At 44.1% G+C, this 19,488-nt stretch overlaps 1 protein-coding gene, 1 non-coding gene and 1 pseudogene across 3 annotated transcripts; 2 read left to right on the top strand and 1 right to left on the bottom strand.

The window, feature by feature from the left end:
- Nucleotides 1-1,554: 1,554 nt before the first annotated feature.
- Nucleotides 1,555-2,266, top strand: LOC107281695 (uncharacterized). Its single transcript, XR_010742440.1, has 3 exons — nt 1,555-1,708; nt 1,863-1,952; nt 2,113-2,266. It is a non-coding gene; the product is annotated as an uncharacterized protein (transcript).
- Nucleotides 2,267-7,658: 5,392 nt separating this feature from the next.
- Nucleotides 7,659-10,368, top strand: LOC107281672 (uncharacterized; annotated as a pseudogene).
- A 2,758-nt stretch (nt 10,369-13,126) lies between these two features.
- Nucleotides 13,127-19,215, bottom strand: LOC9268029 (uncharacterized). 2 transcript variants are annotated; one of them, XM_066312233.1, is made up of 5 exons: nt 19,049-19,215; nt 14,285-14,316; nt 13,839-14,170; nt 13,671-13,752; nt 13,127-13,579 (listed from the first exon to the last, which is right to left on the bottom strand). In XM_066312233.1, exons 1-5 carry the CDS (start codon nt 19,095-19,097, stop codon nt 13,541-13,543), a joined length of 534 nt encoding a protein of 177 aa, XP_066168330.1. In that variant the 5' UTR covers nt 19,098-19,215; the 3' UTR covers nt 13,127-13,540. The 2 variants fall into 2 exon arrangements, with proteins under 2 accessions (XP_066168330.1, XP_015646328.1); XM_015790842.3 differs by lacking the exon at nt 19,049-19,215 and adding an exon at nt 14,822-14,934.
- Nucleotides 19,216-19,488: the final 273 nt, after the last annotated feature.

The raw sequence follows: 19,488 nt of genomic DNA, 5'->3' as shown, positions 1-19,488 counted from the left end.
CGTCTACCTCGGCGCCGGCAAGTCCACGGTGAGGTTTTCTCCGTAGGCTACGCCTTTACCGCTTCCGCACCCACTGCCACTTCTGGAAAACACTCTGCTCGGAGAATTGAGGCCGAAAGATTGCTGGCGCTAAGTAGGATACGACTCACGAGATTGCTCAATGGAAGATTCCTGGAGGACTGGAGCCTGGGGGCACTTGTGACTGGAAGTTTGATCCGATCGGGTTTCCTGTCGCCATAGCTCTTGCTGTTTTTTTTTTCTTAAGTTTAGGTAGTTTGCCTCATGCTGTGTTGGTTGGAGCAGTCCCCGTATCTATTTAAGAGCGGTCTTGTGAGTAGAACTTTCGTTTCGAGGGCTCTGTTTCTCATAGGAGCTCATTTTCAATTTATTTGTAGTTGTAGTAGTATAAGAAATGATTCGTCGACCGAGCTAGTTAGCTATCAATTTTGACCTGTAGTTGAATGTTATATCCCCAACTGTTGAGTTACTAGTTTCTTGAACAAAAAAACTTAACGTTACTGAGGTACTCATGGTCATGGATAACCTTTTACACAGTTGATGATATATTTAGGATTTATACATGTGTTTACAATTTTATCCTGTGCTTTTTAGCAGAATGAAGCCATATTTTTAGGATATTTCTTATCTCACAACAGAATTCCTTGTTTGATCTATCTTGGTCCGTATCTTGATTTGAAATTCTAACATCAGATTACGTTCAAAAAAAATTCTAACATCAGACCATTAGTCCTTCTGTCAGTTGGTCATTTACTATTTAGCTTATGTTGACATTGCTTCTACTATGTCTCACCTTACCATTTTCCTAGCAGCACCTGTACTTATTAACCAAGTGTTCTGTGAAATTTCAGTTTGTAAGTTCAATTAATTGGTATGTTATGGGATAGCTTATCTCCCGCGCATCACTTTTCAGTTAGTCAACTACATTCTGAGTGCGCAACATGGGAAGAGAATTGCAGTGGTATTGAATGAGTTCAGAGAGGAAATTGGACTTGAAAGAGCAATGATCAATAAGGGGCAAGGTGGCGCGCTTGTTGAAGAGTGGGTAGAGCTGGCAAATGGATATGTTTGTTGCACGGTGAAACACAGCCTGGTTCAAGCACTTGAGCAGCTTGTGCAGACAAAGGAAAGGTAAGTACGAATATTGCTGTTTTGCATGGATATGTAGCATACAACATATGGTCCTACTATTATGTTTTCTTCCCTCATATTTTCTGTACAAAGCCTTAGTGGCATGTTCTGATTTGCTACCGACATTCTGGTTTTAGCTCTAAAACTATGTTTACCCTGTGGCATTTTTTCGTTAGTTGATGTGATTGCTTGTTTGTTCTAGTTCTTCTGGAAATACTAAAAATTTGATTCAAAACTTTGATGCACTTACCTGTGTACGCTATGCACTGATGCAATAAAGTGGATCATGCTCTTACTTTGATCTTTCATTAAAAAAATATTGGTTTTTTTTAATAATATTACTAGTTTATTATACTATAGTGCCTTGTAAATTACGACGGTACGGATTGAAGATTATTATCCTAATTTGTTAGGAATCATTCTATGTGCTGCAGAATGGATTACATATTACTAGAGACAATAGGATTGGCTGATCCTGCACCTCTTGTCACCTCTTGTCCCTATTCTGTGGCTAGACGACCAGTTGGAGTCATCAATTAAATTTTACTCTATCGTTATGGTTAGTTCAACCTTATGTTCTTATTTGTTAGTCTGGCTGTATCACAAGTTCGGAAAATGTGCCTGCTTCTTTGCTCCTTACTGTTACTCTTTGGATAAAAGTTTGAAGGACTGTATATTGGACATTTTTCTTATATTTATTTTTTACTGATCAGGTTATTGATGCAAAAGCCTTCAGGCTGCAAATTGATGAGCACAAAAAGTCATCATCATTCCCTGAAGCATTTCATCAAATTGCATTTTCGGTAACTTGGTCCTTGGTGTTATCATATTTGTACCATTTTGTCTTTGCTACAAAATTTGGAATCCTTTGTGTTGATTCTGCTGTGCTGAAATTTGTCCTGCTGATGAATTCCAAAATGCAAACAACCATAATAACAGAAAGCGTCAAACTTTCCTTAACAGGATGTTGTGATATTGAATAAAGTTGACTTAGTAGAAGACAATCTTGAGGATTTGGAAAGGCAGATTCTTGAAGTCAACGCTCTTGTTACAGTGGTGCAGTCTGTACGCTGTCAGGTTGACTTAAATAAAGTATTTGATCAGCAAGCATATGGTGCCAAAGGTCAGTACCTAGCTCAGAACTTGCATTTTGTTATTTCTTTTCTTTGTACTCAATGCAGAGGAATCTGTCTTTGATTTTGTTTTTGGACAAAAAAAAACTAACTTCGATTAATTAATTGATTAAGTTTGACATCAATTAGTCATGTCAAAATATGGGCACTAAATCTAGTCATGCCAAGACATGGAAACTAAGTTATTCTCAGAGGTCATTAAACTCTATAGCCATAAACTTCATAACAAAAGCTCTACTCGTTCAGCACGAAAAATTAGTGTTGGTGAGCTATTTTTTGGGCATCTGCTTGCTCATGCTAACTAGCAATATAGGAATTTGCTTACTTGCTTTTGGTACATCTTTTGTAGTTATTGCTTTTGCTGGCAATGGCACCTTGTGCTCAAAAAAATCTGAACGCCTTATTCAGGGATTTGATTCTTACATGTTTTTAATTTACTTTCCATAGAATTCATCGCAGCTGCAAGAACTTCTGGAGTACAGTAAATCAGTACCACCTAATCCAGTATTTCTACCTTGTGCATTTGTGAGCAAGGATCCAGTTTCCCTGGCTAAGGTATTCTTCCATTAGATGAACTATAAGAATAGAGTTTTTTTTTTAACTGCAGTTAACATTTAGAAAACACTAGAAAACACGCGTGGCTTTGCCATGCGCGAGTGAATATATTACATGAAAGATTGGTTCCCCATTGAACATTGACACCAATACTTAATATTCACGTTAGTGCACATCATATTACAAATAATCTGAATATGTGCTTAAAAGAAAGGTACAGGAGAGAATTATCACACTGAAATGGATTCTAAAACTCCTACCATACATAAAACTGAATTATGCTGCCTTCAGATAGACTCATACATTGCTAAAGATCAGCTTAACTAATGTCGCTATATTATCATTTTGAAGCTTGGAAAACATATCTCAGATTCATCCTAATAGTTGATAATACATGCACAAGCCTCCTCCGGTCCTCCTGCTATCACCCTGAATCATTACAAATGCGCACGGAACTGTTTTAACAGCTCTATGAACCAATAACGAACTAAGCAGGTGTTCTGTAAACAAATGAAAGCAGAAAATATGCATATATACCAGCTACTACCCCTATCCAAAAATGTAGCTATTTCTAGCACAGTAACTTATCCTAAAATGAAGCTATTTCTCTACCTACACTCTCCTCTCAACCAATCACAACTATAGAGTTCTCTTCATGCAGAGCAAGATCACGCCATGGAAGGTCACATCATGACCAAGGCGAGTTATTCTTCTTTCTTGCTGCTATAACCCATCCAGGCAGTCTCGGCGTTTTCTGATTCAAGCTACTTGTTGTTTTTTTGTTCTTGGCAGACCAAATTTGTGTTCGCATCTACTTTCGTCACTTCCACCCTCGGCTACTCCGTCGCCATCGCCTACAGCCTCAGCGGGCGTGCAGCGAAGATGTCGCTGATCAGGCCAAGGCCTGACCACGTCGCCGGCACCCCAACCAACTTCCACGGTCCCGACCGCTGGGAGACCGGAGATGACCCCGACTACGCATCCACCTGGCTTCAGTTCACCCCCGTCATCTTCTTTCACATCGCGATCATTGGCCATCTCTGCCTCAAGCGTCCCCGTGATGTGTTTCAACTTACCAAGGTGGCCTCTTGCTTCGTTCCGACCGGTTTCGCTCTATGCACCCTTTCCTACTTCTTGCAGTTCTTGTGCCTCTCGAGGTATAAAATACTCCCTCCGTTTTGAAATGTTTGACACCGTTGACTTTTTAGCACATGTTTGACCGTTCGTCTTATTTAAAAACTTTTGTAAAATATGTAAAATTATATGCCTACATAAAAATATATTTAACAATAAATCAAATGATAAGAAAAGATGTAATAATTACTTAAATTTTTTAAATAAGACGAACGGTCAAACATATTTAAAAAAGTCAACGGCGTCAAACATTTCGAAACGGATGGAGTATTTGTCAAGGAGCGGGTTGCTTTTGCCATGGCGGCTGTCGTGGTGGTCTTTTTCACCTTCATCCTCATCTGGGTGAGGATTCTTCTTCTTCTTCTTCTTCTTCTTCTTCTTCTTCACATTCTTTGTTTTTGATCCATTTTGTAATCTCTATCTGACTCTTTTTTTTCCTTTTCCTTTTTCATTCACAGGGCTCACCGAAGCAAAAGGACCTTTTGCACCGCAAGAAGAAGCAACGCGAAGGCAATGAAGGTGGAGATAAAGAAAACAAAGATGCAGAGGCAAATAAAGAGGAAGACGATGAAGAGGAAGGCGAAGAAGAGGAAGAGAAGGCGAAGGTGAAGAAGAGCAAGACGAAGGTGAACAGCTAAAGCATAGAAGCAGGAGGTCGGCGCTGCCTGAGGCCTGAGTCATATTGGCGCATTTTGATAGAATAATAGCTGTAGTCGTCGTTGTAGGTTCCTGTATCTTGATGGTGTCTGTGGTAGATTCAGATCGAATAGTTTTATCTTGAGTCCGTGCATCCTGTCCAACAAGGAACAGAGTTTTGAGTTGCTTGATCGTTTATTTGCAGTCATTCAGTGACTTTGAACTGCTCCATCTATCTCTTGTTTGCAATGGAAACAATGATTTGGCCCCAAATTATATGTTTTCTCTGCTTGGTTGCAAGTTTCATGCAGCTAGTCCATACACCAAATCCCCCATCACCTCTCCGTCCACCTCCACACCTATCTTCACCATTTCAGCGAACACCATCTGCGCGCCCCACATTCTCTCTTCCTTGCACAGCCATGACACCACTGCCCGGGCCCCTCAACCGCATTCCGTCGAACACCTTCATGGCGTCCGCGACAAGGTTATTCTTGAACAACGTCACCACGATCTCCTTGTATGCCGTGGCGGCCGGCTCGAGCCCGCGCCTCTCCATCCCGTTCCATACCCTGCAGGCCTGCAAGCGTCAGAGAACATCTCCACGCGGCAGTATCCTACGACCAGCAGCTCGCAGCACCTCCCGGTCCGCGACACGCCGTACGCCCGTACCGGTGCTCGGCCTGCTTGATCACCTTCTCGGCGACATCGGGCATCTTGCAGACGGAGCAGACGACGTCGGTGATGAAGGTCAGCGTGTGGGGGTGTTAAGAATTGGTTGGGCTGTAAATGGGCTGGGTTGCTATGTTTCCAATCAGGGCCCAAGTCAGCTCATGATGCATCACATATCAACAGCAGAGCACGTGAGGACTATCGAACAGAACAGAACAGGCAACGGCGGCGGCTGGCCTCAAGGCAGCTGGACGAACGGCGGCCGTGACCTAGCAGCACTCTAAAGAGACATACACTTGTACTACGGAAGAGGGAGATATTATGCGCAGGAAGGCGAAATGGCTACCGGGCGAACGTTCGCCAACTTATAATCTCGCGAATCACTCGGAAAGGAGGATTAGAGGACGTGTGATGGAGCGATATCCGTTCTTCCTTTCTAATTTTCCTTTTATTTACCCGATTTTCCGGGTAATATTTCCTTCTTTTTAGATTTCCTTTTTTTTCCCTAGTCCTTTCTATAGTTTTATTAACGGAAACTTTTCTATATCAATTATTCACGTGGAAACTTTCCACATATAAACTTTACGTATATAAAAGTTCAATATATAGACTTTTTATATAAAAAAATCTTTATATGGAGTTAAAACTTTATATATAAAAGATTTATATCTAGAAAGTTCATATATATAAAATCTATATGTAGAAAGTTTTCACGGAAATAATTTTTTAAACAATTCTGCATATGAACTTTATATAGAATTTATATATGCAACTAGAAAGTTTGGTTTATAAATTTCAATGAAAATAAAAAAAAAATATGTTAATCAACGCTGGATATTTTTGGAAAAAAACAGAACCTTATTATCAAAGCAAACCTCGTAACCGAAAAAGGAGAAAGTACGTGTAGATTTGGTTTTTTAACAGAAGATCAACGCTAATCATGATTAGGGGCGTAATTAGACGTATTAGGCATGGAGAACGATGGAAACTTATCGGTTCGTGAGATTGTCTTGTCGCGAACATTCGTGGGCTAGACCCACCCGCAGGAAGGCGGAGGAAAACAAGAAAGAAATTGCTAGACTCGTAGCTCTTGAGGGGCTTGAGCTTATATACAGATGAAAGTGAGAAGAAAAAGTTCTCAAGTAAAATGTATGCAACATTCTTTTAGAGATTCCATCCACTTTTTTCCCGGCATATACTTCAACGTTTCACCGAAGTTCCATATAATTAAGAAGATTAACAGCACGAAACGTAGCAGGCAAAAACAGAGAATTGAGTTAATTAATTAACTAACCCCAACCAAACAACAGAGAGAATAGTAGATCCTGGATCACTGCTAAAAATGTATCCAGATAAGGTGCAACAGCATTTTATCTTGTTGCAGTCAATTCACACCAGAATCGATCGAAGCAAATTAGAGGCAATCCCATACTGGCAACCCAACAAAATCTCATGAACAGTAAAAACTCGGTCGAGCAAAGAGAAATATTTGCAAAACCGAATCTCTTGGATTGGAATACTAGATATCTTAAAGGTGCTAGATTAACCGGCCTCCCAGCGATTTGGCTACTGTTGACCAACCGCCTTGCGACACGTTGCTGTTGGCTGGGCGTCTTGCGGGCCGTCCGATTCTGCGTCTGGGCTTCATCCATCCGTCCGTGCCTCCCTGTTGGTCGTCCTTGCCGAGGCGTCGATTTGGTGGCCGCTGAGCCTCCCACGTCGCCCATTCCTCCTCTCTCGCCGTCTCGCGCAATCGCACTCGCACACACGCGCCGCCTGAATTAAATTTAAAAATATACTGTTCATTCAATTTTTTTCCCATAAATATCCGGGATACAAAACTTTTTGTGTAAATATACCGTCGATCTCGCACAACCGTTGCGTGAAACCGAGGTGGGTGTGACGCCATGGGCGGTATCGCGCGGCGAAGGCACGAGAGCGCGCGGTTTCGCGCAATGGAAGAGCGAGACCGTTCGGTCTCGCGGAATCAGACAGCGAAACTGTCCACCGGCTCCATTTAATTAGTGCTTAATTACTTAATTAGCAATTAACTAATAATAATTATCAACTAATTATCCTAATTAATAATTAATTAATTGCTATCAAGATAATTAGTCCCTAATTGAATCAGCATGGCACCGGTCTCGCTCAGTGCTTGCGCGAGACCGTTCTGTCTCGCTGTACCATTCCGCGAGACCGCGCGGTCTCGCGCCTTCGTCACGCGATACCGTCCACGACGTTATTCCCCGTCATTCTCGCGCAACGGTTGTGCGAGATCGACGCTATATTTACGCAAAAAATTTTACATCCTAAATATTTATAAGAAAAAATTGAATAAACAGTATATTTTCAAATTTAATTCCGCGCCGCCTCACCTCCTCCCTCGCGCGCACCGCCTCGCCCTTCTCCTCTCCTCGCATGTGCCGTCATCGCCGCCGTCGCCGCAGCTCCACGCTCTTCTAGCCATCTTCGCTGCGCTGGAAGATCCAGCCACCCGGACAAGAGTGGTGCTGGCCGTCGCTTCCCTCTTCCCCCCTTTCATCTCCAATCGCCCACCGCTTCCCTCTCCTTCACGCTCTCCACTCCGCTTGGTGCCCGATCTGGTTCGAGGGCGGCTGGAGCTGATGGTCTAGGCCTCCCCACCGGTGGATCTGGCTGCCCTTGCTTCGGGCTCCGGCATCGGGGATGGTGCTCGTGCTCCCTCGACTTCTCCGTGCACCCCTAACCCTATCCTCTGCACGATGCGGTGGCGGCGGGAGGGCGGGTGAGGCGCATGTCAAATCCACCACCGGTGCTCCCCTCTTTATTCTCTTTCCCTCTGTGGCGGCGGTGACGGGGGACCTACGGGGGCAGCGGAACCCGTCGCGCATCCGCCGCCGATGCCCCTCCCCTTAGGGCGGCGTCGGACCGGCCGCCGGCGCGGGACTGTCGTCTGCCCTCCCCTGCCTCGCGCGAGTCCATGGACATCGCATAGCCACGGGAGCCAAGGGCGATACATCCAAAGAACAGCTGGTATGCCAGGTACGTGCATCACTGCGTCTCCTCTGGTTCGAGGGCTGTCTAAGCTGATGGTCTAGGCCTCCCCACCGGTGGATTTGGCTACCCTTGCTCCGGGCTCTGGCGCCGGGGATGGTGCTCGTGCTCCCTCTCGACTTGTCCGTACACCCTTTACCCTATCCTCTGCACGATGCGGTGGCGGCGGGAGGGCGGAGAGAAGCAGCTATGCCGCATTAGCTCTTCGCTGGTTTCAGAAACTCAACTTGTTCCAGGTATAGTTCCAGGTGCTCCGTGCTCGTCAGGACTGAAAGAGATTATAGATCTTATTTGGTGATTCGCAGGTATGATAGGCTTTCTCCCACTTTTGTTTTCCTGTCATGACATAGAATTAGTGAAGAGAAAAATAATGCATGGCGGATAAATGATTGCAACTTGCAAGGCAGCATGCTGAACATGCACAGCTCAGCTCTCTCTTGCCTAGGAAATTCTTGGACTAGGAGATGTGTTTACGGTGCAGTTGGCACATGCGTTCAGTTGTCAACGCACCTAAACTCTTCACCTTTCGTCTGGATCAAATGAAGGATTGAAAATATGTGACTCTTCCTATCTTAATTCCATCGGTTGGCTAGCTCCTTCTAGCCAACATATTTTTAAAAAAAAAAAATTCTTGGACTGGCGTTCCCAGCCTTGAGTACACTGAATCGCATAGAAAGTACTCATCTCATATTTTCATGTCATGTAGCATCAAATCCTCTCTATGACTTTATGGATCTACGGTTTTTGTTTAGGTTTCCTGTTGGTACTTAATTAGAGTTGTTTCTTGCATATTTTACTTCAGATTCAGTCAAGATTTGAAGAGATCTTATGTGATAATTAACAGGTCTGATGACCTTGCTCCCAGTTTTGTTTTTGTGTAATCCGTTTACTGAAAAGTAATGCATGGTGGATGAATTGTTGCAAGAAAGCATGCTAAATACGCACTGTACTGTGCAGAAGTTCTGCAGTGCAGGACATTCCTGCCGCTAGTCGTGCCTTGGACAGCCAGAGCTCTCGAATTCTCAGCCTTAAGTACATTGGATCACATACAAGGTACTCACCTCATGCCATGTATCATCAATCCTCTTTATGGACCTGGAGTTAGGTGCACCTTATCAGCTTAAGCTCTCAAGGTTGGCCTGCTCCTCATCAGCTTTCTATCTTCTATATATGCTGTGCATGTTAATTTCGATGGTTTGTCTCGTGCAGGTCTGGCTTCTTGGAGTCCATATGGGCCTCGTGCCATTCTCTCTTTGCACTGAGGTCTGCTGAGCGCCTGGATGCTTATAGCATACTCTCTCTCTCTCTCTCTACTTGTCAACACTGAAATATGTTTTCTCGGGACCTGACGAGCCCCAAGACTATGATCTTACGAATTCCAATGAATTTTGGGATGAAATTCGCAGGGGACTGGTGGGCCTTTCTGCCCCGACTCAAGTTTCTGTTAGCCTTTTACTCTTTATACTCATCCTGTTGATTGTGCTGACATGCTTAGCCTCTTCACACCAGGTTGACAAGGATTCTTTAGTGAGGAAGCAGGCTTTGTACATCTTGAGAATATCACTTGACATCTTTCCCTCATCTGAGAATGATGCCGCTCAGCAATGCTCCAGGAGGAGGTCCGCCGCTCTGCCTGCTCAAGACAAACCAAATACTGCAATGACAAAGAGAGAGGTGGGCTCAGAAAGAGGCTAGATCCCTTGGCATCAGAGAAACGAGCCAATCAGATGAAAACTGCTCAAGTCGTAAAGACCGGTCGAAAGTTTTCCTGTTACTCTATGAGATGCTTCAGGAGTATGGAACACATTTAGTTGAGGCGGCCTAGACGCACCAGGTCAGTTGGTTCCTATGTGCTTTTTTTTAAGACCTGTATATCTGTATATCTAAGTGTCAACGCAATATATACCAGGAACAGCATTCATAGCACGCAATGAAGTAACCACATGCACGTTCGATTAGATGGGTTGATAAATTTAACTATTATTCCCAGGTAATGCTGCTTTTTGAGTCCAAACCGATAAATGACTGAATAATCCTATTTGTTGATGTTAGCCATTCTCAGCTCATATGTTGTGTTATCCTACTTTATTACTCTCTCCGTCCCATAATATAAGGGATTTTGAGATTTTGTTTGTATTGTTTGACCACTCGTCTTATTCAAAAATTTTGTGCAAATATAAAAAAGGAAAAATTGTGCTTAAAGTACTTTGGATAATAAAGTAAGTCATAAAAAAAATAATAATTCCAAAATTTTTTGAATAAGACGAGTGGTCAAACAGTGAAAGCAAAAACTCGAAATCCCTTATATTATGGGACGGTGGGAGTAGTACATTATTTGTTCCCTTTTGGTTCATGCGTTTTGCCTTGGGTTTGATCTTTAGCTACCCCAGCTTGCTTGGGACTAAAGGCTTATGCAAATTTTTGTCCGTGATTATTACCTCCTATCAAGTTTTATCCTTGGGCAGGCGTTTCACTATTTATGTTTGCCTCTTCTGAAACATTGAATTTGAAGTTGAAATTCTAAAGGATGCTAGACTGCCACATCAAAAATATTTAGCAATTTTTCGTGCTGATTCTGTGCCCAAACCAAAAGTTGATCATGAGTGCGCTACAAAGGGTGATTATACTTGATTTGTTACCTTGTTCAATACACCTGAGTTGCTCTTACTTCTTTGAAAAGGAAAAAGTGAGATACTAAGAAGAAACTTAGCATCATGAGATTCTTATTCTTGTTTGCACCGTTCTCTTCTAAGTTCTAATTCTTTTATACTACTCCTAGGAGTTACATTGAACTTCTCATCCTTACCCTGCTCTAGGGTTTGATGTGTGCTCACATAGTATACTTATAGTGATTTATATGTATCATTGCTAAACAATACCCATATGATGGTGTAATTTCAAAGGTTTGATATAAATCTTGGTTGCCCACTAAATAACTAATATGATTTCTTTATAAAACATTAACAAATCACAACTGCCTTGGTCTTATGTTATTCTAGAGCACAAACACTTTTTTTAGGGTTTAGTATGTCACAGGAGCATGGCAAAACGATGGTGATGCGTACCAATAATCATTCCTGTTCTTACAAATTTCCATATATTCTTCTTTTATATTCATTCTATTTGGTTTGATGTTCTGACTGTTCGATTAAGACTGCTTTGTAAAGAAATTATTATGTGAGTTATATTTTCCAACGTAGGTACAGCCCTTTCATGTTTGCACGACCAAGCAGCCATTCATGCTACTGTGCTTCTTTTGTGGATTGAAATAGGATAAGAAGGATATGACTACACAGCTAGTGGTAAACCATCTACCACTCCATCTATGAGAGACATTATCCACCTATACTTCAAATACAATTTTCTCTTAAACTATTCATCCGATCTACGATCCGATTGCACCGTTGTGTTTGTAACAATTAAATCTTTATAACAAGATCTCACATGATTATATTCTGATGAAAAATTATAAATTACTTTTTAATATATCTAAATTACTTTTAGATTTCACTAAATTACTTCTTAGACATGTAAAAGTAAATTCAATGAAGTCTAAAGTAGTAACTTATAACAAAAAGAAAGTAACTTTAATGAATGTTTTTTTTAATTGGATGTGACTACACGGTAGTGGTAGCTAGTTTGTACTCCATCTAGTATCTCCTTTCAACTTGAAAAATATAATAGTATCTTCTTTTCTCATTCTACATGAAAAACAAAAACAAAAGGAAAAAACAATCGATGATTAAACAGATTTATAGAGAGTTACTTTTGAACCATGCAAAAGTTACTTCCAATTAACATTGAAGTTACTTTTAAAAATTGTTAAACTTATGTGTGTTGATCTGTGCTGATTAAATTTAATTTCTAGATAAAGTCATATTTTTATACGAATGTACTTATAATGTCGTGACAAAATTACTTCCGTTTTATTTTAAGTTACTTTTATAATATATGTAAATTACTTTTAGAGACTATTAAATTTACATTTATATGTCTAAGAAGTAATTTAGTCAACTCTATAAGTAACTTATATATATATATATGATAAAAGTAAATTACATATATAATAAAAGTAATTTACAAATATAAACATTTTTTCATCGTAATATAATCATGTAAGATCTTGTTGTGAAGATTTAATTGTAACGAACACAATGGTGTAATCGGATTGTAAATCGAATAAGTAATTTGAGAGAAAACTTTGTTTGAAGAGGAAAAAGACGTACACGTATATTAAAAAAGCATGCATGTAGTACCATGTTGTTTGAAGATGAAAATGACGTACATGTATATTAAAAAAGCATGCATGTAGTACCATGTAGTAGCTGGACTTCTCCACATTTCTCCGTATTTAGGCGTCGCTAGTTAAGGTAAAATCGAGAGGCCTCTCCAAATAGATTTTACGGGATAAGAAGCTTGCACATGGACTTATAGTGGGGTCAGTACTGTATGAATGGGTTCTTACTACAATTATTTTCCCCCCTCTGTGTCTTATTTTATGTATATTGGTGCTCTATGAAATAATATAATGTACCATGTAATCGATAAATCATCATTGACATATCAAAGTGCATCTATGTATGCGCTATATTTCTCTAATCTTTCCTGTAATATTTATTGTTCTCTCTAATGTTTTTTTTTTGCCACGCAGCGTAGCGCGCGAACCCATTCTAGTATAGTAATCCCACCTAGGATCCAACATGGCTACGATGGAGTGGGCAGAGTAATCGAGAGAGAGGGCAAGCATAGTATTAGCAGTAATCTGTAAGAAGATTAATTAGCACACCAAGGAAAGACACAGGAACAATTAATAGTACGAGTAGTAGCAAAATATTCGCTTGCATCAAACGATCCAGTAGTTCAACGATTGAAAAGGATACACCGGTGCATAGATGCACGAACGCAAGGTACGCAACGCCAGCCGATTCGATCTGAACCTACTAGAGAACCTACACCTGAAGATGCCAGGATCGACATGCTGTTCCCTCATCACTCCAGAGTTACATGGATAATAAAGCTAGAACACTAAAATACTGATAGACGATAGACACCTATGTCTGATGATAACTAAGGACCCGAAAGTTAGCTAGGAAACTACTGAAGAACCACTAGAACTGGACGATACATGGTAGGCCCTCCGCACCGCACGTCACCTCTTGACGCTTGTCCAACCACAGAACCTCGAGCTCCTCCTCTTGGCGGCAACGCGCGGACGTAGAGACGACCTACTACTCGAAGGCAGTCAAGCCAACCTGCCTCAATGGCCTCTGAGAAAAGAAACATATAGTATATAACATGTGAGATTCAGACGATCGAGAAAAAAACCAATCTCAGAAGACACGTAACCGAACTTATTACCAGCATCATTGAGAGATTGATCACGACAAAGATGACCCCCGCGATGCAGAAGGTTATCCACTCGCTCCTCCATATGCCATAACTGATTTTCGAAACATACAACAAAAATTGATGAGTATGAGATAAACAGGAAGTAAATAGCTAGGAACGAGAACAAAAGGTTGGTACCGCGTTGTGTGCATGGACTGGACAAAGTATACAAAGGTGGACGCCAGGAGGCAAGCAGGCATGAACCAACGAAAGAGAATCGTCAGCCTTGGAAAACCGCCGACTCCCCTCACCATCGTAAGATGAAGAACAAGCACAAGGTGAACCATGCCCACCGTCACGAATGAGAGGCACATGAAGCTGACCCCCATGAACGTGGCGAGCCCAGCTGGAGATGGGGGTGGAGCCCCATATCCATGTGGGGTAGCCGTCCGGCCGCTAAGGCTGTTCCCGATGAGAAGCGAGTACATCATAAGCGCCACGAGGAAGATCGGATTCAGGAGGGTCTTTTCCTAAAATGGAAAAAAGAAACAAGAAACAACCATTATCAGGGAACGAAGAAATAAGGGCAAAACGAAAATCAACAAGACAAAAGATGATAGATCGATTGATCCAATAAAACGAACCATCAGCATCACCCTTGCACCCCGGTTCTCGTCTAAATCATGAAAAGAAAATAAGAATTAGTTAGTAACAGGAGAAACTTGTTAAAGAATGAAACCTAGATTAGTCCCACGAGCGAAAATACAGAGGAAACCAACAAGAAAGATATAGAAGACGACGAGGCGATGAACACGCCACTGGGATGAGGTGAAGAGAAACAAAAAGTGAAAGAGAAAAACGCGACCGGATCAACAGAGTTACAAGGAACAGTTTCCGAGGAAACCAACAAGAAAGATATAGAAGATGCATGATGAGGCGATGAACACGCCACTGCCATGAGGTGAAAAGAAATAAAAAGTGAAAGAGAAAAACGCGACCGGATCAAAAGAGTAACAAGAAACAGTTTCCGCGCGCGAAGAGAAATGAAAAAAAAAGAGAGAAAAAAAAACACGAGAGAAAGATCAGAGAAGCGATCAAGAACACGAGAAACGTGGCACATGTAACCACAGCGCGAGCAAAGCAGGTGCATCTAGCTCTACCCGGAGGAGAGACATGCATACCGAGATTGATCTCGGGATGCTGCTGCTGCTGCGGAAGATCCATGGCTCGGCCGGGCAGACGAGTGGTGTGGCTAGAGGTAAGCAATGGCGAGATAGGTAGTATTTTAGATAGGATGAGGGAATATTATATAGGCTCCCCAGTGTCTCTAGCTTTGGTTTTAAGCGTTGCTGATCGTCCGATTGGGAAACGATACAATCTAAGGGTGGTGGGTGAGTGAGTTATTCCACTTTGTCTATTTGTGCCACAAGAGAAAAGCAGAATTCAAACCGTTTCAAACGCTGGAAAGTGGGTTAGCCAGGCTTGCTGCCTCCAGTCCAACGGGTCGGCCCGTGGCCCAAGCCCACGTAAGCAGTCCTCTACAGTGAAAGATGAAAAGAATATCGCCTTTTTTCCTTTGGGACCGCCTATTCATCACTCGGGTGATTTTTGAGAAAAAATCACCCAGATTTTTTTCTTCTCTTGGATTTGCATCCAACGGACTACAAAATAAAATAACTAATACAAATTTACTTACACAATATTTTTATCAAAATTACAGTGCACTTACATGTCATATCAACTAAATTTACATATGTAATTTTAGTTATATAGGACTGTAATTTTATATTTGAAATAAAATAACTAATGCAAATTTACTTACACAATATTTTTATCAAAATTACAGTGCACTTACATGTCATATCAACTAAATTTACATATGTAATTTTAGTTATATAAGACTGTAATTTTATATTTTAAAGAAAATAATAAGTACATATTTACTTACACAATATTTTTATCAAAATTACAGTGCACTTACATGTCAAATCAACTGAATTTACAAATATAAATTTAGTTATATAGAACTGTAATTTTATATTTTAAAGAAAATAATAAGTACATATTTACTTACATATTTTTTTTTATCAAATGCATCGCGTGCTGCGGCGGTGCGGGTGCTGGCCACGGACCCGGATCCAAGCGGCGTGGCGTGTGTGCGATGTGATGTGAACGGGGAACGAGTGCGGGCGTGGTCGTGTGGGGCAGTGAGTGGACCGGGATTGGAGTTAGCAATCAGGGTTAGGCATGATGATGGGCTGCTGGGCTGTTCGTGGGCTTCTATGCCTTGTGCAAAGATCATGTGGCAAAAAAACGTCAAATGTACGTCAAATGTGGAAAAAAATCACGCGGGAGATGTTTAGCAAAATCGTTTTCGTTTTATTTAAAAAAACTTTATCAGCCGGCCCATAATGACGAATATAGAGCACTTAATGTTCTCCAATAAAAAAACAACTAAAACAGTACTATTGGTAGTACTAATTATTGTGCATATACTAAGTAGTAGTAAAAATAAAAATTTCTCTATGAGGGAGGAAGGAAAGAAGCGATTTTTGTGGTGGGTGAGAAACGCCGAGAGAGATGCTTGGTCAAGGAGGACGCTCTACCTGCAACAGTGGTAAGGCTGCAAAAGAATGAGAGACGTTTGGCTGCCCACTAGGGACCACTACCATATGGAGACAATTAGGAGTACGAGTCGCATACTCGTATAGGACCACTGCTAAGGGTGGATGTCGAGCTGGCTCGGCTCGGTCTGGCTCGTTAGAATAACGAGCTAGCTCGGCTCGGCTCGTTATCTTAATGAGCTAGAAAACTAGCTCGGCTCGGCTCGTCAACAAGCTCGAGCCAGCTCGTTAAGCTCGCGAGCTAGGGCAAGAGACGTAGCCGGCGAGCACGGGGAGGAGGGGAGGAGCTTAACGGCGGAGGAAATGAGCTCTAGCTCGCCGGCGACCATAGGAAGGAGCTCAACAGTGGAGGGGATGAACTCTACGCAGCTCCGCCAGCACTTGGAGGGGACGAGCTCGAGCTCGCCGGCAGCGTCGGGTGCTGGGGGCGGGCGCCAGCGGCAGTGGGCGCTGGATCGCTGGGGGAGAGGCGGAGATCGGCAGCGGTGGGCGCTCGATCTCCCGGCGGCGGCGGGCGTGGGGGGATTGGCGGAGACCGGTGGCGGCGGGCGCCCGATCTAACATCGGCGGGCACTGGCGGGGGAGAGGAGGAGACCGTCGGCGACGGGAGCTGGCGGGGGAGAGGAGGAGACCGGCAGCGGCGGGAGCTGGCGGGGGAGAGGCAGATACCGGCGGCGACGGGCGCTCGATCTCCCGGCGGCGGCGGTGGCTGGGGGAGAGTGGGGAATTGAGTGAGGACTAGGGTTTGCAGTGTCTTGGGCTTGGGCCTTTTTGTTGTATTGGGCTTTTGGGCTGTGATGGAGTCCTAGCTCATTAAGGCTCACGAGCTAGCTCGAGCTGGCTCGTTATCTCTGACAAGCTAAAATGTCAGCTCGGCTCGTTAGAAAATTCAAACGAGCCGAGCCGAGCCGAGCCAAGCAGAGCTAACGAGTCACGAGCTTTCTATCTACCCCTAACCACTACCACTACTCTAGACGCCAACACATAAAAGCATTTTAGCATGTCGAGTCCGGCGCGGCAGCGGCTGTGGTGCACCGTGGGAGGGGACGACGACGTGCCAGCGTTACGATGTTGGGCGACCCTGTCGATGTTGGAGTATGTTAGTGATGTTGGAGTACGTTTGTGTCGCGCCGCGCGGGTGCATGGGTGATCGATCCTCCTGCCGCCACGTGGAAGATGTTAGAGTTTGTGTCGAATATGTGTACGTAGTCGGTTACAGTTTAGGACTTGGAGTTGTACTAGGTATAGGACTAGAGTAAGAGTCGGACTCTGTCCTACGATCTCTCATAAATAGAGGGGCGTGCCTGTTGTAACCGCATGACGACTTAGCATAGCGAGAGGGAGCAGCTGCCGGCGGCGACCGGCCGTGAGTCGTTGTAACTCTGATACGCTGTATATGCTGAATCGGGGAGGAGCGCCCGTAATCAGTGCCCCGGAGATGTAGGCCTCGGCTGAACTCCGTTATCAAATATCGTGCCTCGGTGTCGTCATCGTGTTTGGATCTCCTATGGCGTTTTCTTCCGCGTTTGGTTTCCAATGTGATTTCGGGGCCAGTTTTATAACAAGTGGTATCAAAGCCTGCGGGAGATCCATGGTAGAGGTACGAGAGAGGTGCTCCACGCTGCGACGAATACACAGGGTGTCCAGGGACAGACATGGACGCAAAGTGGAGCACGGCGGCGATCAACGGAATTTTGATCAGTGGAATCGGACACTTCAGGCGGCGGTCTAAACCGTTCGATGGCTACTTCAATAGGGAGATGACCAGACGTGGTGCTCGGGTTGGTGGCGGCGGAAGCGATTGGCGAATCAATCGGTGGGTCAGACACTTCGGGCAGGTGGCTCGAACTTTCTGGTGAGCTACTCTCGACAGGGAGACGTGCGGCCGCACGCTCGGGTTGATTGAAGCTGGAGGCGATCGGCGTTCTCGATCGGTGGAATCGAACACTCTGGGCCGGGTGTCCCGGGTCTTTCGATGAGTTGCGTTCGACAGGGAGACGGCTAGACGTAGCGCTCGGGTCGTTCGGCGGCTGGGAAGACGGCATGTGATTTGTCGGCTTCGGCTCGCGACTATATTGACAGGTGGTCAATCGGAGGTCGGAGCGGGTTGCGGGCTCGAGGTGGAGCCGCAACGGTGGCGCATGCCACGCGTGGATGCTAGAGGCTGTTTTGGATGTGTCTTCGACAAGGTGTGCAACAGAATTGCTTCGAGGGCGGCGTACGTGCGGATCGGGCTGAGGACGACCAGATCGGCAAATTGGGCTGACTGTATCGTGGAAATGTCAGTTCAACCGAGAGGCTTTGCACAATCGTATGCATTGGTTACAAACTGATGGCATGCGTCATTAGCGGAGTTGGCCGGAAGTGCAGAAGCGAAGGTGCAGAAGCCGTGAGATACGTTAAGGCTTGGAAGTCCATGTCGCGATGGTGTGCGTGCACCGCACGTTGAGACCAGGCTAGCGGCATTGATAGAAGCAACGCCAAGAGGAAGCAGGCTCGGGAGGAGTCATGGTTGCACAGGACTCCAATCAGGACGGAGCCACAGTGTTGGAGTTGAACACGGACAGGAGTTGTATCCTGTTCGTTCACGGCGGCGTTTGTGGCAAGTAGTCCAGGAGAGGAGGCCTAGTTGGACACACACGAAAGGGAAAAGGAAGAGGGTTTCGGTTTGGACTTAAAATCGGACAACAAATTCCCAGGACTCAGCAACAGGAATTAATCCACGGGATTGCAGATATTCCAATCGAACCAAATCATCAAAGCAAAAGGAGATCGGACTGGGACCTCTTGGCGGCAGTGATTTGGGGCGACGAACGTCGGGTGGCAGGAGCATGACTTGGTGTAGTCGTTGTGCAGGTGCCGGCGAGTTCGATGCGGGCCGGCTCCGGTGAGGAGGCGGCGGTTACCGGCTAGTTCAGATCGGAGGTAGCGGTGACTCTGTTGGAACATGCAGCGGTGCAGCTGCTTGCAGGAGAGGCGACACGGCGTTATCGGTGAGCAGAGACAGCGTGGTCGCCGTGGTGTACTCGGTGGTGGCAGTTGGAGTTTTCACCGACAAAGAAAGCAGTGTCTGGGTCGGTTTTGGTTGCAACCCGGTACTGTTCACGGTGGTACTGTTCATGGCTCGACACTGTTCATGATTCATGTTGACAGTGTGTTCCGATTGGTTGAATCTGATTTGAATAGGGTAATTCAAAAAGTCCCGGGCAACAACGGGTGAAAAT

The sequence above is a fragment of the Oryza sativa genome, chromosome 7 (genome assembly GCF_034140825.1).
Source record: "Oryza sativa Japonica Group chromosome 7, ASM3414082v1".
In the NCBI taxonomy this organism is placed as follows: Eukaryota; Viridiplantae; Streptophyta; class Magnoliopsida; order Poales; family Poaceae; genus Oryza; species Oryza sativa.
The sequence above is the reverse complement of the archived record's forward strand: the minus strand, read 5'-3'. Positions and strand labels throughout refer to the sequence as shown.

Bases quoted from the DNA above. Each gene is read 5' to 3' on its own strand.
- LOC9268029 (XM_066312233.1), bottom strand. From the start codon at position 19,097: ATGCTCCTGCCACCCGACGTTCGTCGCCCCAAATCACTGCCGCCAAGA. The intron at 14,317-19,048 runs GTCCCAGTCCGA...TTCATGATTTAG, and splicing joins CAAATCACTGCCGCCAAGAG to ACGAGAACCGGGGTGCAAGG. The intron at 13,580-13,670 runs GTAATAAGTTCG...TTCTTTTCTCAG, and splicing joins TCAATCTCTCAATGATGCTG to AGGCCATTGAGGCAGGTTGG.